The 18,310-nt window shown below is 37.5% G+C and overlaps 2 protein-coding genes across 8 annotated transcripts in view; one reads left to right on the top strand and one right to left on the bottom strand.

The window, feature by feature from the left end:
• Positions 1 to 3,774, bottom strand: part of TOGARAM1 (TOG array regulator of axonemal microtubules 1) — a 90,119-nt gene extending 86,345 nt beyond the window's left edge. For 2 of the 5 annotated variants that reach the window (XM_081133944.1, XM_081133948.1), the window contains exon 1: positions 1,496 to 3,774. In XM_081133944.1, the coding sequence (XP_080990070.1) occupies positions 1,496 to 3,415 (1,920 nt within the window). In that variant the 5' untranslated portion in view covers positions 3,416 to 3,774. The remainder of the gene's footprint in view (positions 1 to 1,495) is intronic. The other 3 variants (XM_081133945.1, XM_081133946.1, XM_081133947.1) reach the window with 2 other exon arrangements.
• Positions 3,775 to 3,870: 96 nt separating this feature from the next.
• The window catches only part of KLHL28 (kelch like family member 28), a 40,605-nt gene continuing 26,165 nt past the window's right edge, over positions 3,871 to 18,310 (top strand). Inside the window, exons 1-2 of one of the 3 annotated variants that reach the window (XM_081117649.1) lie at positions 4,014 to 4,142; positions 4,826 to 4,992. The gene's annotated coding sequence lies outside the window, so the exon portion shown is untranslated. Of the gene's footprint in view, positions 4,220 to 4,825; positions 4,993 to 18,310 lie in introns of all 3 variants that reach the window. The other 2 variants (XM_081117648.1, XM_081117650.1) reach the window with 2 other exon arrangements.

Raw genomic sequence — 18,310 nt, 5'->3', positions numbered from 1 at the left:
CTAAGGAAATGTTCACAGACTAAAAGTCATGTCAAAGACAAAGGAGCCAGCCATTGGTTAAATCTTTGAGACAATTTTAGCATCAAAATGAATACTGATGTAATTATTTATATATAGACTTAAAAAGAACGCCAGGTAACAAATACAGGAGAAATATTAGAATTTTTAAAAAGAGTTATCCTTTTTTGTCGCCTTTAATGAAATAAGTGATACAGGTAAGGATCATTAAGGAATGCTAAGAACAGTGGGTAAAAGGTTGTTGAGGTATTCATAGGGTCTCAAAATATCCTACAGATCATGTGCTAATTATAAAGAGGAAAACAAATCTCTACAATGGTGTGATCTGGCTATCACCACCTTAAGCAAGTAATAAAATTTAGCATCACCAAGTGGGACAACCTGGTATTACATGCCTTGTGGTGTATGTAATGTTAAGTTCACAACATCTCTCCTATGGAGTATTTCTGCTAAAACTGTTTGTTTAATGTAACCATAAGGAAACAATCAGATAAATTAAGAATGTGGGAAATTCTACAAAACACTACTCTAAACTTTTAAAAAAACTCAATGTCATGAATAAACAAACAAGTGGGCATATTGTTCTAGATAAGAGATATATATTAATCACATGAATCTTGATTGGATCCTGGCTGATAAAAGTAAAACAAATACTATAAAACACACTTTGGAGGCAACTAAAGAAATTTAAATACAGGCTATATAATAGATATTACTGAATTACTACTGATATTCTGAGGTGTGATAATGGTATGATGGGTACAAAGGAGAACGTCATTCTTAGGAGACATGCAGAAATATTTAAGAATGAAATGTTAAGATATCTGCACTTACTTTCAAATGGTTTGGCAAATATAGAGTACATATGGCAAGATGATAACAAATGGTATATATAGATGAAGTATATGAATATTCATTGTACTATTAAGTTATCTGTGGATTTGAACATTTCAAAATAAAAACTTTGGGACAGGTATAGGGGGAATTTCAGTTCAGATGTCATATCTCTGAAGGCTTTTTGGCTTTTCTAGTGGAATTATTTTTTCTGTTTTCAGTATTCCCACAAGACTATTTCTATTTTAGCACTTAACAAATTTGTAACTGCCTGTTTACAGGTCTGACTTTATGAAACTGGTCTCATTTTCATTCCTAAAGAACTTAGCTCTTTAACTGGTACCTACTAGGTAATTAGTGCTTGTTGTATGAGCTAATTGATATACCAAACTGACAGGTCAAAACTGAAATCCAGGTATTGTCTATATCACATTGTGCCTAGAATTTAACCAAATCCATCAAGCAAAAAACCTATTAAAAGTTCCTATGTGATCTATACCATTATAATAGATACCCACATCAGCATTCACGATTTAAACATAAAGCATAACAACCCTAAAGCTGCCTCACCCTTAAATCATTACAGGCATATTTTCCTTTTAAATACTTTTAGTTTCAACACAAGGAAATTAGAGATGCATACCTGTTCTGTATCCTTGGAACTGGAGGTCTGGTTTTCTCCCATGACTCCAGGTTGCTCATTTTCCCATGGTAATTTATTTTTTCCTTTTCCTGCACTCAATACCCTCCGGGTACAGATAGTTGGACTGTAAGATCCATAAATTTGCATGCTATCCCTTGTGTGGTCACCACAGTGACAGTATGCACTCTGAGTCCTATTACCAGTCAAAAGCCAGTCTGTATCTGCTCCATGTGCGAAATGGCTTGACCTACCCTGGGCAGATGATGGCATAAGTATCGCATACTCCACAAATCCCTGTTCCGTTAACCTTGGGAGGGTTTTCCTAGCCAATCTGGCCTGCACAGCATTCATCACTCCATCTCCATTATCTTGTAGTTCAACAGTATCCACAGCTTTGAAAAGGATGCTGGTTTTACCTGAGCCCATTGATGATGCCAACACAGCAAAGGCTTCCAGAGCTGCTTGGCGAACCCTGCGTTTGCTATCTACAAGAGCTGGGGCAAGATCAAAAGACAATTTGGGTAAGTCAAAATCCTCACTGGGATAAGTCAAGAGGGAGCAAATGCAAATGTTCACCACCTCCTCTCTCACTCTTGAATGTTTATGTTTGAGATGTTCCAGGAGTAAACAAAGCACCTGTTGAGGACCTACTTCCTTCATTAGCTTGAGGAAGATTTTCATGTATTCTTGTTTGATCACCAACTTGTTGTCTGCCAGCACTTTGACAGAAGCTGCTATAACTGGTCCCAAGAAATGTTGTACCTGCTCTCCAAGGCGAAAAACTAGTAAATGCAGAACCTGAAGTGTGCCATGGACCACTCTGAAGTTAGAATCGTCTAACAAATTATACAGCAAGCTAATAAAACTGACAAGACTAGAATGTGGGGTAGAACTAGGGTTAAATCGTCCCATCACCTGTTTTAGTTCCTCAACAGCCTGAGTCCGGTTCTTATAGTCTTCCTGATCTAACAATCTTGAATGCAGCTCCTGAGGAATAATCCCAAATTTAAGATTGCTGTTGGAAATGGTCACTGCACAGGGAAGGGGATCTTCAGGAAATCCAGCGGCTTCAAGTTCCAAATAATAAGGAACCTGACTGCCAAACTGGGACTCCAGACGGCGGTTGTAGTGTCTCCTCAGGGCAGACGGCAGGCGAGAGATATAGGATTGAAACCTCTCTTGGCCAAGTCGCTCCCCAATTTGTTGAAGTGCAGAGAAAGCTGTTTCAGATTCTTCTTCTATCTCCTGATCGCCAAGCTTTCGGGCTAAGGATATTATCACTTCGGTAAGATCTAGGCCGAGCAACAAATCTTCAGGGGTAAGCAAGACAGGGAACAGCAGTGCTGTGGAAGCTCTAAGCCGAGCATCGGTACTTTCCAGTCCTTGCTGTATAAGCGTTCTCAGCACCTGTCCAGAACTACGTTTCAGGCATACGTGCAGGATCTGCAGCGCATCCTTCCGCAGGGCCGGATTCTCTTCTCGTAAAGCGACAACTAGTTGAGGCAGAAGTGCTAAGCTAAAGGCCTCTTCCAGCTGGCCGGCCTCGCCCTGACCGCGAAGAACGTCCGAGAGGAGTTGCAGGCAGAGCCGCTTCTCAGCACTACCTCCTTCCACAAGCACTCGGCCCAGGGCTCGATACAATGCTTCCTTCCGTCTGGGGAAGCCAAGTCGACCGCCCCGCCGCGGCAAAACAGCCTGCAAAGCCTGGAAGGCCTCAGAAGGATCTGGCGCGGTCCGGAGGAGTTGAAGGAGCCGAGTCTCCTCTTCATCTCCCCCTGACAAACCACCTCCAGACCCACACCAACTACTTGAGATTGCCTCCGCGGGCATCAAGAGGGTCGAGGCCAGAGGCGAAGGTGTCGGGGGGCAGGAACCGTGGTCTCCTGCAGCTCCACGGCAGCAGTTTTTCTCGCCTCTCATGGTGCCCCCACGTCGACTTTCATCAGTCTCTGGGGCGGAAGGTTGACTGCGGCTCTAGGGGCGATAGGAACTTTTTGGCCGGACTGGGAAGCAGCAGGAGCAGCGCGAAGGGCGCAGCCGCCGTGGAGGGCCGTTAGGTGGCGGAGGCTGGAGGAAACCATAGTCTTCTGAAGGCCTTGATGGAGCCCAGCCTTCTTGCTCCTCTCCAAGCCCCAAGCTGCAGAGGAGGAAAGGAAACAGCTTCAGTCGACTACCAGGCTACCCCCAACTCCGGAAGCCTTCTGCAAAATGGCCCCCGTCAAAGCCCGGGACCCCAGAGCTACCACCGGGCGTAACCAGGGGCGCCACGTGACCAAACCGACCGCTTCCATGGTGATGTATCCCGAGCGGACCTCTTGACCCGGAAGTCAACCTGCCGTGGTGAATGCTGGGTCATGTAGTCCACGTCAGGTGTTAAGACTAGGCTGAAGTGTCCTGGAAAAGGAAGTGAGAACGTCGCGAGCGTAGAGAACTCAGGGCACCGGGATGGTGTCTGGGGGCAGCTTGGATAGGCGAGGGCAGGGAGGAGCCATTAAGCGGAAGTGACGGTGTCCACGGTCTGGGCGGAAGTTCCCTGCCCCACCCGTAAGAACTGTGGTTTGACTAGAGGCAAGCGAGGATCCTGCCCGGGCTCTAGTTGTCCGCGGCTCCTCCTCCAGTCGTTGCCGTTGCGATTCCTGGGACTCAGGTATTTTCCTTTTGCTGTCCGCCTGCGGCGCAGGCATTGGCAGAGTTTTGCCCGAGCGCCGTTGGGGCTGGAGAGAGGTAAAGAAATATACGCGAGCAAGCGAGGAGAGAGGAGACATCTTCTTGTGCAGGACTAGTTAGCGTTGTAAACGCGTTGCTCTCTACAACCCTGAGGAAGTGCGATCCTTTCCCCCTGCCGTCCGCTTTACTGGGACTGAAGATCTGGATCAAGGCCAAGCTCAGAGCTTGCGTACTTTTTTCAGATGCTGGTCTTTTAGGCCCTTACTCTCCCCGCCTTCTTCCCGACCCCCTTTTCGTACTTTGTTTACCCTCTGGCCGTGGAGGGTTCAAGGTTTTATGTTAGTTTTCCTTAATGCGATTACTTTAAGTTCTCTTTGAAAACATACTTAGTCTGGAGATAAGTCTGTTTTAAGCTAACCTCCTCTGTATGTTCTCAGTCTCCCTGTGCAGTTCCTCTGTGGGACTCACCCCTCCATCCCTCCCGCTCCCCCCGCCGCTTCAGCGTCCCTCCAGGATCCTCAGGCGTCTCTGCAGCCTTTCAGTCTCCTGGAAACGGAGATTGCAAAGAAAATTTCATTTGGGGTAGAAGTTCTCGGAATCACGATCCTAAGAGAATTCTGCCCTGTAGATATAAGGCTGATAGTAGACGTTTCTTTGTTTTAGGTGAACTGTGAATTTGATGAGCATTTTCTCCTTGTAAATGAAATTTAAGCGGACACAGTTGAAGAGATGGAGTGTCTGGTGTAAGGCTGAGTTCTTTGAAGTGTGGAAGAGAATTTATTGTTTTTGAAGGAGTAACACAGTTACTTTTGAATGACCCAGTGAGAAAAGTGAGTTTTCGCTTGAAGTCTCCAATTTATGCACTTCAAATGCAAGTGCACCTACTCTGGTCTGTGCCACATGGGATGTCTCTTAAATACATTTTTAAGCCTTAGAATAATTGAGTCACATGTGCCAAACCACTTTATAAATAATGTTGATGGATAATTTAAGTTTAAGAATAATTTCGGATATTGTCTTAAAGTTTCTTAAGGTTTCTTTTTTTCTTTTAGGGCTACAGTAAATGTGAATGTGTAAATGATGCTTGTGTAAATCATGCATCCTTGCTTTGGTTTTGAGTTCTGGATTGTTCCTTTAAAATTACTCATTTTGATAGTTAAATGAATCTGCCTAAATTTGGGTTGGCTATGTTTCACTAGACCAGAGAAACACCATTTTCCCCCCTCATTTTTTTTCTTGCAGGAGTAGGGTAAGGGCAGGGAGAGAAAACCCAGAGATGATTGTAGCAGTTGTCAATGAGAAGGAATGTCTGGTTTTCATATTTCCAATGTATATTTTTACTCATGTATTTTCAGACTTCTGGAACCCAAATCATCTAAAAGAATGATTTACACATTAGAATGTACATATTAGAATGCCACTTTATGTTGGAATAGAAGATTACCCTTTCCAGTGATTAGAATTTTAAGGTTAAAAATCCAGCGCACTCTTTCCTGTATCTGAGAACTTGGGAATAGTAAGTAGAGGTTGTGTGGTAATCATGGAATCAAAGAAAAGGAACTTGGAAAGTCATGAATGTTATTAATCATCAAAGTTATGGTAGAAGCTTAAGAATTATTATCTCTTATCTCTATAGAGAATTCTTCTCAAGGGGCTTTGATACCTAAACCAACCAGTTGTTATGTCCTTTTCCTTGGAACAAAGCATGATGAATCTTCATTTTGACTGCTTTTCTCAGCGCCATGTAGATAGGTCATTGTGTTATAGATTGCAATTTATTTTATATGTTACCTTTAGTTTCCTTGATGAAGACTTGGAAGATGCATTAGTCTCCATGGTGGTTATTTAGGAAATGGGATCTTAACAGCATCTCATATCTTACTAATTATCTTTTATGGTTATTCTGTGGAAGATAAATCTCATCCATTTAAAGTATATTGTTTATTTCTATTACAAAGATTTTTTTAAATCTTATTTTTGAGTTCTAGGAATCCAGGGAATTCTAGGAATCCAGGGTTTCATCATGCTTTGTGTATGGACTAGAAAACCTTTTATATTGAGCCATAGATAGAGGTAGGATAAAAAAAAATTAGTCAAATTCCAGAATAATGGAACACACTGTTAGGTGTATTAATAGTACACCTCTGAAAGTTGAAAGGGGGGTAATTAAGGATACATTGAAAATATCAAATTCAGGTAAACCAAATGAAAAATATCAATAATTTCAAAAAAGTATAGTTGAAATAATCGATTACAGGAGTGTTTGTGATATATACCTTAATTTTTTGAACTGAATTTAAGCAATGTAAACACAGTTGCCCTAAAAACATTCTTTATTTCCTTCATCCCTGATATTAATCGGTTAGATGAACCACTATAATTTATTCGGTGTTCTTATTCAAATTTTATAGACATCCAGGAATATTGAAAATCAATGTGAGTTCTATAAACTATTAAGAATTTTGTATAGGTTAAGAAGTTATTGTGAAGAAATACTATGCAAATGAAAGGTGCTATTAACAGGTAGTTATAATAATACTACCATTTATTGAGTGTTGCTTTTTGTACTATGCCACATTTTTATTCATGTTTCCATTGGAAAGTAATTAGAGAAAGAAAGTAAAATTCAAATTAGTCAGTATAGCTACTTGTTTGGAGCTTTGGAAAAGTTTTGGTGAGGGAGAGTGTTGAAACTATAGGATAAAATTAGATTTTCCCATTATTGATGATTCATATCTTTTATTATGTATTTGATTATGTATATTTTTTCTTTTTGGGTTTCTGTTCTGAATCTTTTTAGTTTCTTGTTTGAGTCAAAACTTTAAGAAGGTTAAGATATTATGAGCTTATTTTTACACATGTCGGATTAAACAGGTGTTCTTGATGTAAATCAGTGATATATTTTAAATTACTTAGGTTTATGTCCAAAGCTATTGTGCATTTCTGACTGAGTCAAAGCTAGAATTTTATACAGAAATCCAATTTTTGTTTCATTTTAAGCACTAATTTGTATAAGTTAACAGGATTTCACATCCATTGCAACCAGTTTTTCAGTGGATGGGTTTTAATTATGTAACTTTCAGTTTTTAATAATGGCTTTGGGGACTTGCTTTCTTCTGTTATTCCTGAATTTGTGATATAATAATTCATATTATAACAGGCTCTAATTTTACTTTTGTTTCTCCAGATATAATGAAAATTAATCTCAGAGAAAAGGAAAATATGTCAGTTTGTGCCATATAGGGTCACTGATAAAGTTAATTGCCATCATTAGTTGAATTCTTCTGTGAAGAGAGTTGAACTATGGAAAAGAAATTTAAGAAAAGAGCTGATATGATAAAATATTCTCTTAAATTTATAAATAACTCTTTTACAGAAAGGTATATGTGTGTTTGAATTTTTTTTTTTTTTAAGCAATCCTCATTTCCCTTCGCCATTTATTTGCTTTCCTTCTAGCAGATAATTGCCTCCCAACTGATTTCAGCACCACTGTCAGCACCACTGTTTTGTAGTTTAGGTGTCAATTAAGTAGTTTACTAAACACACAGCTTGACCTTTATTAGCTTTTTTTCAGAACCTAAAATTGTGAAGCTGCCTGAGAGGCTGGAAAGTTTAATTTTATTTAACATTGTCTTTATGTTGTGGATATTTATGTAACAAGAATGTGATTAGAAGTGAAGTACAATACTCTTACCTATTTAAAAATTTTTCAAATGGGTGCTATTTATTCAATATTGACTAATCCAGTTATCTGGATTTAGAGTATTCCTAAATATTTGTTTTATGGTACAAAAATTAAAAACAAAATAAGTATGGCCAGGATGTGGGGAAAGAAGAATCAGTCCTTCTATGATATAAATAACAAAAGGAAATAAAAGTTTCATGATTCCTCTTTATTTCCTTCTTAATTACCTTATGTATTTTTGTACATAATGATTGTTTATGTTTTATGTGTGTGTGTGTATGTATGTCATCTATCCTTTTTGGGTTTCTATTTTGCACCTTTTTTAGTTTCCTGTTTGAATTAAAACTTTAAGAAATTGTAAGCTCATAATTGAAGCAGTTATTATATAGTATTTAAGAACTCTGAAGAGAGGTTTAAATCTTCCCTTGGGGCTTAATTTCATTTTGCCTCAGATTTCTTCATCTGTAAAATAGGAATAATAATAACTGTGCCTAGCTCATGGTATTTCCTCTGAGGATGAAAGGAGTTAATACAGGTAAAAAGCTTAGTACATTATGACATTCAAACAAAGGCATTTTAGATGCTCTTTATAGAATAATTTAGTCTTGTCAGGAGTGGTAACAATTATAAATAGATTCAGTAAATATTTTAAGCAGGTCAGCACTGTTCAGCATTGTAATTTTTTACTGTAATGTGTAGAGAACACTGTTCTAACATTTAAAAAAAATTATAGTCCCAGTAATGTCTCCTAATTGTGTCATCTTATTGATTCATTTAAACTCTCTGAACTTGATTCTTCATCTGTAAATCTTGTGCCGAGTTTAGTGCCTTATTTATATATATTTTTTTCCTGCATAAAATTTCCAAAACATGCGAAAGTAGACTAGAATAACATGATGAACCCTCAAGTGCCTGTCAGCCAGCTTCAGCAGTTACCAACTCACGACATCTCCATCTCCATCTAATCCTTCATGCTATATTTGAAGCAAATCTTTGAGATTAGCCCAGGTTGGTGTTTCTCAGTGGTTAGAGTGTCAGCTGATGCACTGAAGGGTCTATGGTTTGATTTCCAGTCAAGGGTACGTACCTGTGTTGTGGGTTCACTCCCCACCCTGGTCAGGGTGCCTGTGGGAGGGAGCCAATTGAAGACACATGGATGTCTCCCTCCCTCCCTCCCTCCCTCCCTCCCTCCCTCCCTCCCTCCCTCCCTCCCTCCCTCCCTCCCTCCCTCCCTCTCTCTCTGAAAAGCAGTGGAAAAAAATATCCTTGGGTGAGGATTAACAATATATAAAAATGAAAAAAATTTCTGAGATTATATATATATATTTTTTATCCTCACCCGAGGATATTTTTTCCATTGCTTTTTCAGAGAGAGTGGAATGGGGAGAGAGGGAGAGAGAGAAACGTCAATGTGAGAGAGATACATTGATTGGTTGCCTCCTGCACATAACCCAACCAGGGATGGGGACTGAGCCTGCAGCCAAGGTATGTGCCCTTGGCTGGAATCAAACCCAGGACCCTCCAGTCTGAGGGCCGACACTTCAACCACTGAGCAAAACTGCCTAGGGCTGAGATTATATTATTTTATCTATAAGTATTTCAGTATGGATTTGTATATATAAAAGAAAAACCCTTAAAAATGTAACTATAATATTACTGTTCAGCAACAAAATATAGCTGATTGGTTAAGATGATCAATAATCCAGTCAGTTTACAAATTTGTAGTTGTTTCCTGGTGTGTGTGTGTGTGTGTGTGTGTGCGCATACACATGTATGTGTATGTTGTGCCTGTATAGTTGACATGTCTTTTACGTTTATTTTAACCCATAGGTTCATTCTCTTTTTATTTCTCTTAGTTTGTTGTTGAAGCATGTAAGTTATTCCATAAAATTTCTCAGGATGTTTTTGCTGATTGCATCCTTCTGCTTTTTCTGTTTTCTGTATTTCTTGTAAATTTCTAGTTAGATCTATATTGTTGACTGCCTGTTTGATTTTGGTGTGTGGTGGGGAGGGGTGCAAGAATATTCATAGGTTGTATTATGGTCTTCCATCAGAAGGCCCTGATGTCTGGTTGTCTCTATTTTTGTGATGTTAGCAGTACTTCATAATCAGTGCCTAGCTTCATTAATTGATTAAAGTTGCAAAATGGTGATATTCTATCATTAATTCTTTATTTACTAACTGGAGTACTCTTATAAAGAGTAACCTCCCTTCGTCTATCTTCTAACCCAGTGGTACAGTTAGTATAGGAAACACATGGTAAATGCTAGATTCTTTCCTTTCAGTTACTAGGTTTCCAATAATGAGTTGGTTCATTAGCATTCTCCAATGGTGATCAATTAGGACGTTAAAAACATCATTTTATTACTATGAACTCATGGATTTAAGCATATCTGATGTGTTTTAATCAATTGCACTTATTATTGATGATCATTTTGTTCCATCTTTGACTAGTGAGAGCTTATTCACTTTGACTCTTAATTTTTTTTTTTTTTAATGAACTTAGTTATTGATAGCTTTCTTGCTATCTAGTATGTAAAGATTCTAAATTTGTCTTGACATTTTTCCGCCCCAGGCCTGAAATCAGCCATTTGTCCAAGGAATTCTGTTCCTTTGGAGGGAAACAATCTTTAGGGATACTGGGAGTACTCTTTGCTACTGGGTTCGTCATAGTTTCTGGCCCTTTTTAGTAGATAGAGCTAGGTGATATAATTTATTTTTTCCTTAAAATAATATTATGTATATTTTACACATTTTTATATCTCTTATATGTAATTTATTTTTAAATTATATTTATTTTTAAAATATATATATATCTTTATTGACTTCAGAGAGAGGAAGGGAGAGGGAGAGAGAGACAGAAACATCAATGATGAGAGAGTCGTCATTGATCTGCACACTCCCGACTGGGGATCCAGCCCACAACCTGGGCATGTACCCTGACCAGGAATCAAACCACAATCTCCTGCATCCTAGGTCCACGCTCAACTGCTGAGCCATGCCTGGCTGGGCATCTTATATGTATTTTATGTTATATTTGTATATTATGTATTAGCATATATAAATCATGTTTTTATATATATTTGTTTTGATACTTTTATTCAAAATCTGACTACAAGGTTTATATTTAATGTCTCAGTTTTACCCTTTAGCTCTTTTCTCCCAACCTGAGAATCCCAGATCACAGTGACCCGAGGGATGACAGAATTAGAAATGTCTCATAGTTATGCATTTGTGGCAGTATATACCTAACAGTTTCAGAATACAAATAACACTTCTGCCAATAATGTGATTATTTTTAAATGGTGTAAGATTCTGGAGGGGGAGCATATCCCACTAGGGATGGTATATTAAATTACTGGTATTTTAATAGTATATTAAATAAATAAATAGTTTTATTTATTTACTTATTTATCTTTATTGTTGAAAGTATTACAAATGTCCCCATTCCCCCCATTGATCCCCTCCACCCTAAATTACTGTTTTAAAGTTATTTGGAATGGTTAGGCCACTAACTAGATGAACACTGTATTCCTTTGCTTCTTTTTATTTTCGTATTTCTTGTGGATTGTGTTTTTGAGATTTAATGTTGCTTTGTAATTATGTAAAATGCTTTCCTGGTTCTATGATTAAATCTATAAAATGGAGTATATTCAAAGATGCCTAGCTTCTATATCCCCTTCACTCTATTTCTTCTCTCCTATAGGTAACCTTTTAAAAATATATTATTTATTATTTCCTTTTTTTTTTTATAAATGGGATGTGTATATTTGTCATCTTCTCTTTCTTAGCTAAATGGTGACATACTATACACACATTTCTCTTCCTTGTTTGGATCCGGGAGTCTCTGCAGAGTAGTATATACAGAATACCTCTTTCCTTTTCACAGCTGCATAGTACTTCATTGTGTGGATATGCTATATTTTCTTCACCCATTCTTTTGTTGATGGATGTTAGAGTTTTAAAATTCTTAGCCAGTACTGACCGGTGTGGCTCAGTGGTTGAGCATTGACCCATGCACAAAGAGGTCCAGTTCGATTCCCAGTCAGTGCAAGTGCCCATGTTGAGGGCTCAATCCCTAGTAGGGGATGTTCTGACTCTCTCATCATTGATGTCTCTCTATCTCTCTTGCCCCCCCCCCAAAATCAATAAAAATATATTTAAAAAAATAAATAAATGAAATAAAATTCTTGGTCAGTTGCTTTTTGGTGTCTCAAGTATGAAATTAAGAAGCATAAAGCCTTATTCTCTTGCTTTTACAAATTTGTAACCTTTTAAAAATATATTATTTATTATATAAATACAAATGTAATTTGTAAATACAAATGTAATTTTATTATATTTGCCAGATTTACCTCCAGAGGTTTTATATAGTTTAACATTTTTAGCTTTATGTATTTGTCTTTATATACTTTTTGCCAGTGTATCTTTTTTTTAAAGAGAGAGAGAAAGAATAGTGTAGAGAAATTAGAAACAATTCAGGAAACAAACTTTTTATTTTATTAAATATATCTTTATTGATTTCAAGGAGAGGAAGGAAGAGGAAGATAGAAACATTAATGATGAGAGCCATTGATCGGCTGCCTCCTGCACTCCCCCTGCTGGGGATTGAGCCTGCAACCCGAGAATGTGCCCTCACCGGGAATCAAACCTCGGTCTCCTGGATCCTAGGTCAATGCTCAACCACTGAGCCACGCCCAGCCGGGCTGGCAGTGTATTTTTTTAAAAAATACGTCTTTAGAGAGAGGAAGGGAGAGGGGGAGAGAGAGAGAGAAATATCAGTGATAAGAGAGTCATTGATTGGCTGCCTCCTCCACTCCCCTCAGTTGGAGATGAAGCCCTCAACCTCGGCATGTGCCCTGACCAGGAATCGAATCTTGATTTCCTAGATCATAGGTCGATGGTCAACTGCTGACCCTCTCCAGTCGGACCTACCAGTGTATTTTTAAGATAAATTCCTAGGAGTAGGATTGTTGGGTCAAGGGTAAATACAAATGTAATTTTGTTATATTTGCCAGATTTACCTCCAGAGGTTTTATATTGTTTAACATTCCCTCAGAAATGCGTGAGAGTGCTTGTTTGTCACAGCTTCACCAACAGAGTATGTGGTAAAGAGGGCATTAACTCTATGTAGTTTTAATTTACTTCTATTAAGTGAAGTTGAGCAATTTTCATATAGTTAAGAACCATTTGCATTTTTAAACCATTTCTTCAGCTTATATTTTCTACAGGGCTAGAATATTTTAGAAATGTTTTGTATATTACTGATATGTTTTATATATGTTACAAATACTTTTCTCAATCTCGTTTATATTTTTTCTTATAATATCTTTAGCTCTTCAAAGTTTTAACTGTAATCAGCTTGATCTATTTTTTTTCCTATTGCTTTTGGATTCTGTGTCATAGTTAGAAAACTGTTCCCTAATCTCAGGTTATAGAGGAATTCACTTTATTTTATCCTAATACTTGTATGATTTCATTTTTTACATTGATACCTATGGTCCATTAGGAATTTACCCTAATGTGGAAGGGATCTAATTTTGTCTATTTTCATATGGCTATTCAGTTATCTCAACATAGTTATTTAAAAGTCCCTCTTTTCCTCACTGATTTTAAGATGTTGCCTTGATTATAAACTAAATCCACATATGTTAAGTGATCTATTTCTTTATTTTCTATTATTTTCCATTGGCTTGTTTCTCCAAACCAAACATTTTATTTAATCCACAACAAATTTTACAGATGAGAAAGTTCAAGTTTAGAATAAGTTATTTGCCCAAATTCATACTGCTATTAAGTAGTGAAATGCAGACTTGAACTCAAATCTCTCTGGCTCTAAGATTCATACTTTTACTCACTGTTCTTCCTGTTTTCCATGTTACTTGCCCTTCCTTCTGCACAAGGTTGTTATTGAGATAAATGAAACAGTGTCAAACTAACAAAAGGTAGGCTTTTGAGATTAGAAATTATTGCTTCTTTGAGTTATTTTTAGCCACTTATGGGTAAATAGCTGAGAACCAAATATAGTCACCAAATATAGCTGTAATTTATAATTTTAAAGAAGTGACAGTTATAGTTTACAATAATTTTTAAACTGTTACACTTGTGCTGGAAATAGTTTAACTGGTTCTCAAACATTAGCATGCACAGATTGCTATCCCTTCCTCACTGTATAGTTTCTCATTTCTTAGATGTTTAGTTTGGCTTAGGAATTTGCATTTCTGTCAGGTCCTAGGTGATACTGAAGTTGCTAGTACAAGGATTATATTTTGAGAGCCATTGTTTTAAAAAGTTAAAGTTCTGTGTATTTCTCTTAAGTCAGACTTTTTGAGAAAGGAAAGGGGTCAAATTAAAAAAAAAATTAAATAAGAATAGCACTTTCAGACTTTTGAATCTGTTTATTTTTATTTTTTTTATTTATTTTATTTTTTTTTTTAGAGAGAGAGGGATGGAGAGAAAGAAACATCAATGAGACAGAACCATCATCAGTCAGTTGCCTCCTGCATGCCCCTACTGGGGATCAAGCCCGAAACCCAGGCATGCTCCCTGACTGGGAATCAAACCAGTCACCTCTTGGTTCATGGGCTTTGCTCAACCACTCATCCACACTGGCTGGGCTCAAATTAAAATTTTTAAGAATTATGTTACAGCAAACCTCCAGTGTAATTCATTTAAACTTCCCCATTTTTATCTTGCCCTTTTAAAGTTTTTAGTTTGAATTGTTTCAGTTAAATGTTAAAAGTACGATCTCTTTACTTAAACTTTATTCTCAATTGTTCTTAAAGGGAGAGAATATCATGTCATTTGTATGCAGCACAATGATAGAAGTTGTGTATGGTTGCTCTTTTACAAAGTCATTTTTAGTGGTACCTTTTCTCTGAGTGGTTTTTAAAACTTTGATTGTTTTTATTATTTGGGGGAGGAGAGGAAATAGGAAAGTGACATAAAGGAGAAATACTATACAGGGCATATGTGTAGGAAAACAGGTTAATTATGGCATCCTGGTCACCTTGTATGTGTCCACATAGGCAAAAGCTTAGACTGCGGGACCAAACTTACATCTGTGTCTTGGGATACCTTGTGATTCTCTTGGAACACAGAGGATGGGAGGCCTTTAAAGAGCTGGTTTTATAAGGTCATCTCCCACTTGCCTCTCAGTGACCCCTGGAAGTCTGTCATGAGACAGTTTCTCTTCAACTCCCTGGTTGTGATGAGGTCTGGGGCTTTTGTTTCTCCCATCCCACAGAATAGAGCTGCAGAATATAAAACTGTTTAGCTGCAGTCTTATTTGGTTGGGTTCTTTATAATTTGTATTGCTGTTATCCAGCTCCCTTTGTTTGGTGTTGACCTTTTTGGTTTGTGGAACAAGGATCTGGGGAGCTTAGTCTTTGGCTTACTCTTCTTTTCACTGTCTGTAAGTAGTAAGCTGTCTAAATTTAAAAATGGCTCATGGTATATTTGATTGGTCAAATTAGTCAGACTTTGGCCTTGACCAGGTTGTGTTTGTTTGCTTAATAGTAAGCTTGTTCCTTTTTTGGTAAGCATGGAAGGGAGTCACATGGGTTTAACTGGCAAAAACAAAGCCTTTTAAGGATGATAATGATAATAATAAATAGTATCTAGTAATTATTGTGTGTTTGTGTGTATTGTTTTGTCCTTGTTTTACAGATGAGAAAACTGAGATTTTTAAGATCATTTTCGGGGGGGTCCTGGGGGGTGGAGGGATTGAGCAAAAAAGAGAAAGAACTCATAGACACGGACAACAGTGCGGTAATTGGGGGAGAGGAGATTGGAGCTAGACGAGGGTATAGGGGGGATAAATGGTGATGGGAAAATTTTTTAAAAATCCCTTTCCCAGCGTCACATAGCTATTAAATAGCTGAAACAATATGGTAATCCTAGGAGCCTGATTCCAGAGCCCAGTTTCTTAAAATTAAAAAACACATTATGTGTGTTGATATGTTGTGTGTACATAGATATGTGTGTATGTATATTTACAAATCAATATTATATCATGCTCTCATATCATATGTTAATGGCAATTTACCAGTCTTGAATTGGATACACGAAAATTAGTTTAAGGATCTATCACTATATGCTTCCTATTTGTACTAAAAAATGAATCTAACCAATAAGTCATTAACTTGATTTAAGAATCAATAATTTTGCAATACTTTGTGTGGCCTAGGATGTCAATAGTACAGGGTGGATTTCTTTCCTAGTAGTGGGAGATGATAGATATAACATAGCAGAATACCTTTTAACCAGATAACTTAAAAAATTTACTAGTAATAACTTATTGGTAAATAAGATAATATTTATCAAGAGCTTACTGAGTGATAGGCATATTCTAAGCACTTTATACAGGGTGGGGCAAAAGTAGATTTACAGTTGTGAGTCTGCACAACAGTTTATTCTTGTATTACAATTTATTAATTATTGTAGTATTGTCCATACGAACAACTATAAACCTACTTTTGCCCCACCCTGTATGTATAAACTCATCTAATCCTCAAAACAACCCTTTATTATTATTATTGAGTAACTTTTAACCCCTTGGTTTTTCACATGATACTCTGAATTATCCTATTTTCATACTCAGTGTCCTCAGTTTCATTACCCATTACACATAATTTTAATTTCTTCTCTTCATCAGATGTGGTGTGACATTTTCGTAGCAAAGCAAGAATATCTCCTTTCTAGGTCTGTATATTATAGTTTTGTTAATGCAGCTTAAACCTACATAAACTTAGTAGTACAAAAATTAAAATCACTAAGTCTTTTAAACACATCCTACAGATGAGTTTTTTCTCTCTCTTATTCTCTACTTGTATAGCTGTTTTGGAATCTACCATAGAATCTTAATATTTATTCCTCTTGGACTTCTTGTTAAATGTCAGTTCTTTTGGATCCTTCTTTTGTTATCTAGTGTTTTTGCTGTACTTTGCAGCTTCATGTCATCTGCAAAACTAAAACAAATTCCTTTCTCCTTCTTTACAGTTTCACAGATAGAAGATTCTTACTGTAGATCTTAGCAACCTCAGCATAATTTTTTCCTTGTTGAGACTCTCACCTTTCCACTTAAAGTACGCACTTTAGAGCATTTCTTTGGCACATCTGAGTTGCCAACATCACTACTCTTGCAGTTTGGGGCCATTATTAAGTAAAACAAATGCTGCTTGAACACAGGTACTGCAGTACCAGGACAGCTGATTATAACTGAGATAGCTACTAAGTGACAAATGGGCGGGCAGTGCATACCGTGTACAAATGCTAGACAGAGATGATTCATGTTCCACGTGGGCTGGAGTGGGACGGCACAAGATTTTTTCATGCTACTCAAAACAGCAAGCAATTTGTTTTAAATTGCAAATTATTTTTTCTGGAATTTTCCATTTAATATTTTCAGACCATGTTTGATCAGGGGTAACTGAAGCCACAGAAAGTGAAATTGCAGATAAGGGATAACTACTATATACCCTGCCTCAATACATGCATACCCTCCCTTATTATCAGCATCTCCTACCAGAGTGGTACATTTGTTGCACGTGATAAACCTACACTGAAGCATTATTATCACCTGAAGTTCAATATTTACCTTTGGGATTACTCTTTTTTTTAAAATTTTATTTATCTTTATTGTTGAAAGTATTACAGGTGTCCCATTTCCCCCCCCAATTGACCTCTTCCACCTCCACCTCGCTCCCACCCCCTTCCCGGGCCTTCACCCCATTATTGACTGTGTCCATGGGTTATGCATATATGCATATAACTTCTTTGGTTAATCTCTTCCCATCCTCCACCCCCCTTCCTTCTTCCGTCTGAAATATGATCGTCTGTTGCATGTGTCAGTGTCTCTGGATCTATTTAGTTCTTCAAATTCTTTTGTTCATTAGCTTCTTCTTAAAGAAGACCCTTCAACATTTCCTGTAGTGCTGGTCTGGTGGTAATGAACTCCTTTAGCTTTTTCGTATCTGTGAAGCTCTTTATCTGACCTTCAGTTCTAAATGATAACTTTGCTGGGTAGAGGAATCTTGGTTGTAGGTTTTTGCTTTTCATCACTTTGAATATTTCTGCCACTCCCTTCTGTCCTGTAAAGTTTCTGATGAGCTGACAGTCATGTGGGTGCTCCCTTGTAGGTAACTAACTGCTTTTCTCTTGCTGCTTTTAAGATTCTCTCTTTGTCTTTAACCTTTGGCATTTTAATTATGATGTGCCTTGCTGTGGGCCTCTTTGGGTTCCTCTTGTTTGGGACTCTCTGTGCTTCCTGGACTTGTAAGTCTATTTCTTTCACCAGGTAGGGGAAGTTTTCTGTTATTATTTTTTCAAATAGGTTTTCAATTTCTTGCTTTCTTTCCTCTCCTTCTGGCACCCCAAAAATACAGATGTTGGGTCACTTGAAGTTGTCTCAGAGACTATACTATCTTCATATTTCTGGATTCTTTTTTCTTTTTGCTCTTCTG

The sequence above is a fragment of the Miniopterus schreibersii genome (genome assembly GCF_964146895.1).
Source record: "Miniopterus schreibersii genome assembly, chromosome: 1".
Taxonomy (NCBI): domain Eukaryota; kingdom Metazoa; phylum Chordata; class Mammalia; order Chiroptera; family Miniopteridae; genus Miniopterus; species Miniopterus schreibersii.
The sequence above is the reverse complement of the archived record's forward strand: the minus strand, read 5'-3'. Positions and strand labels throughout refer to the sequence as shown.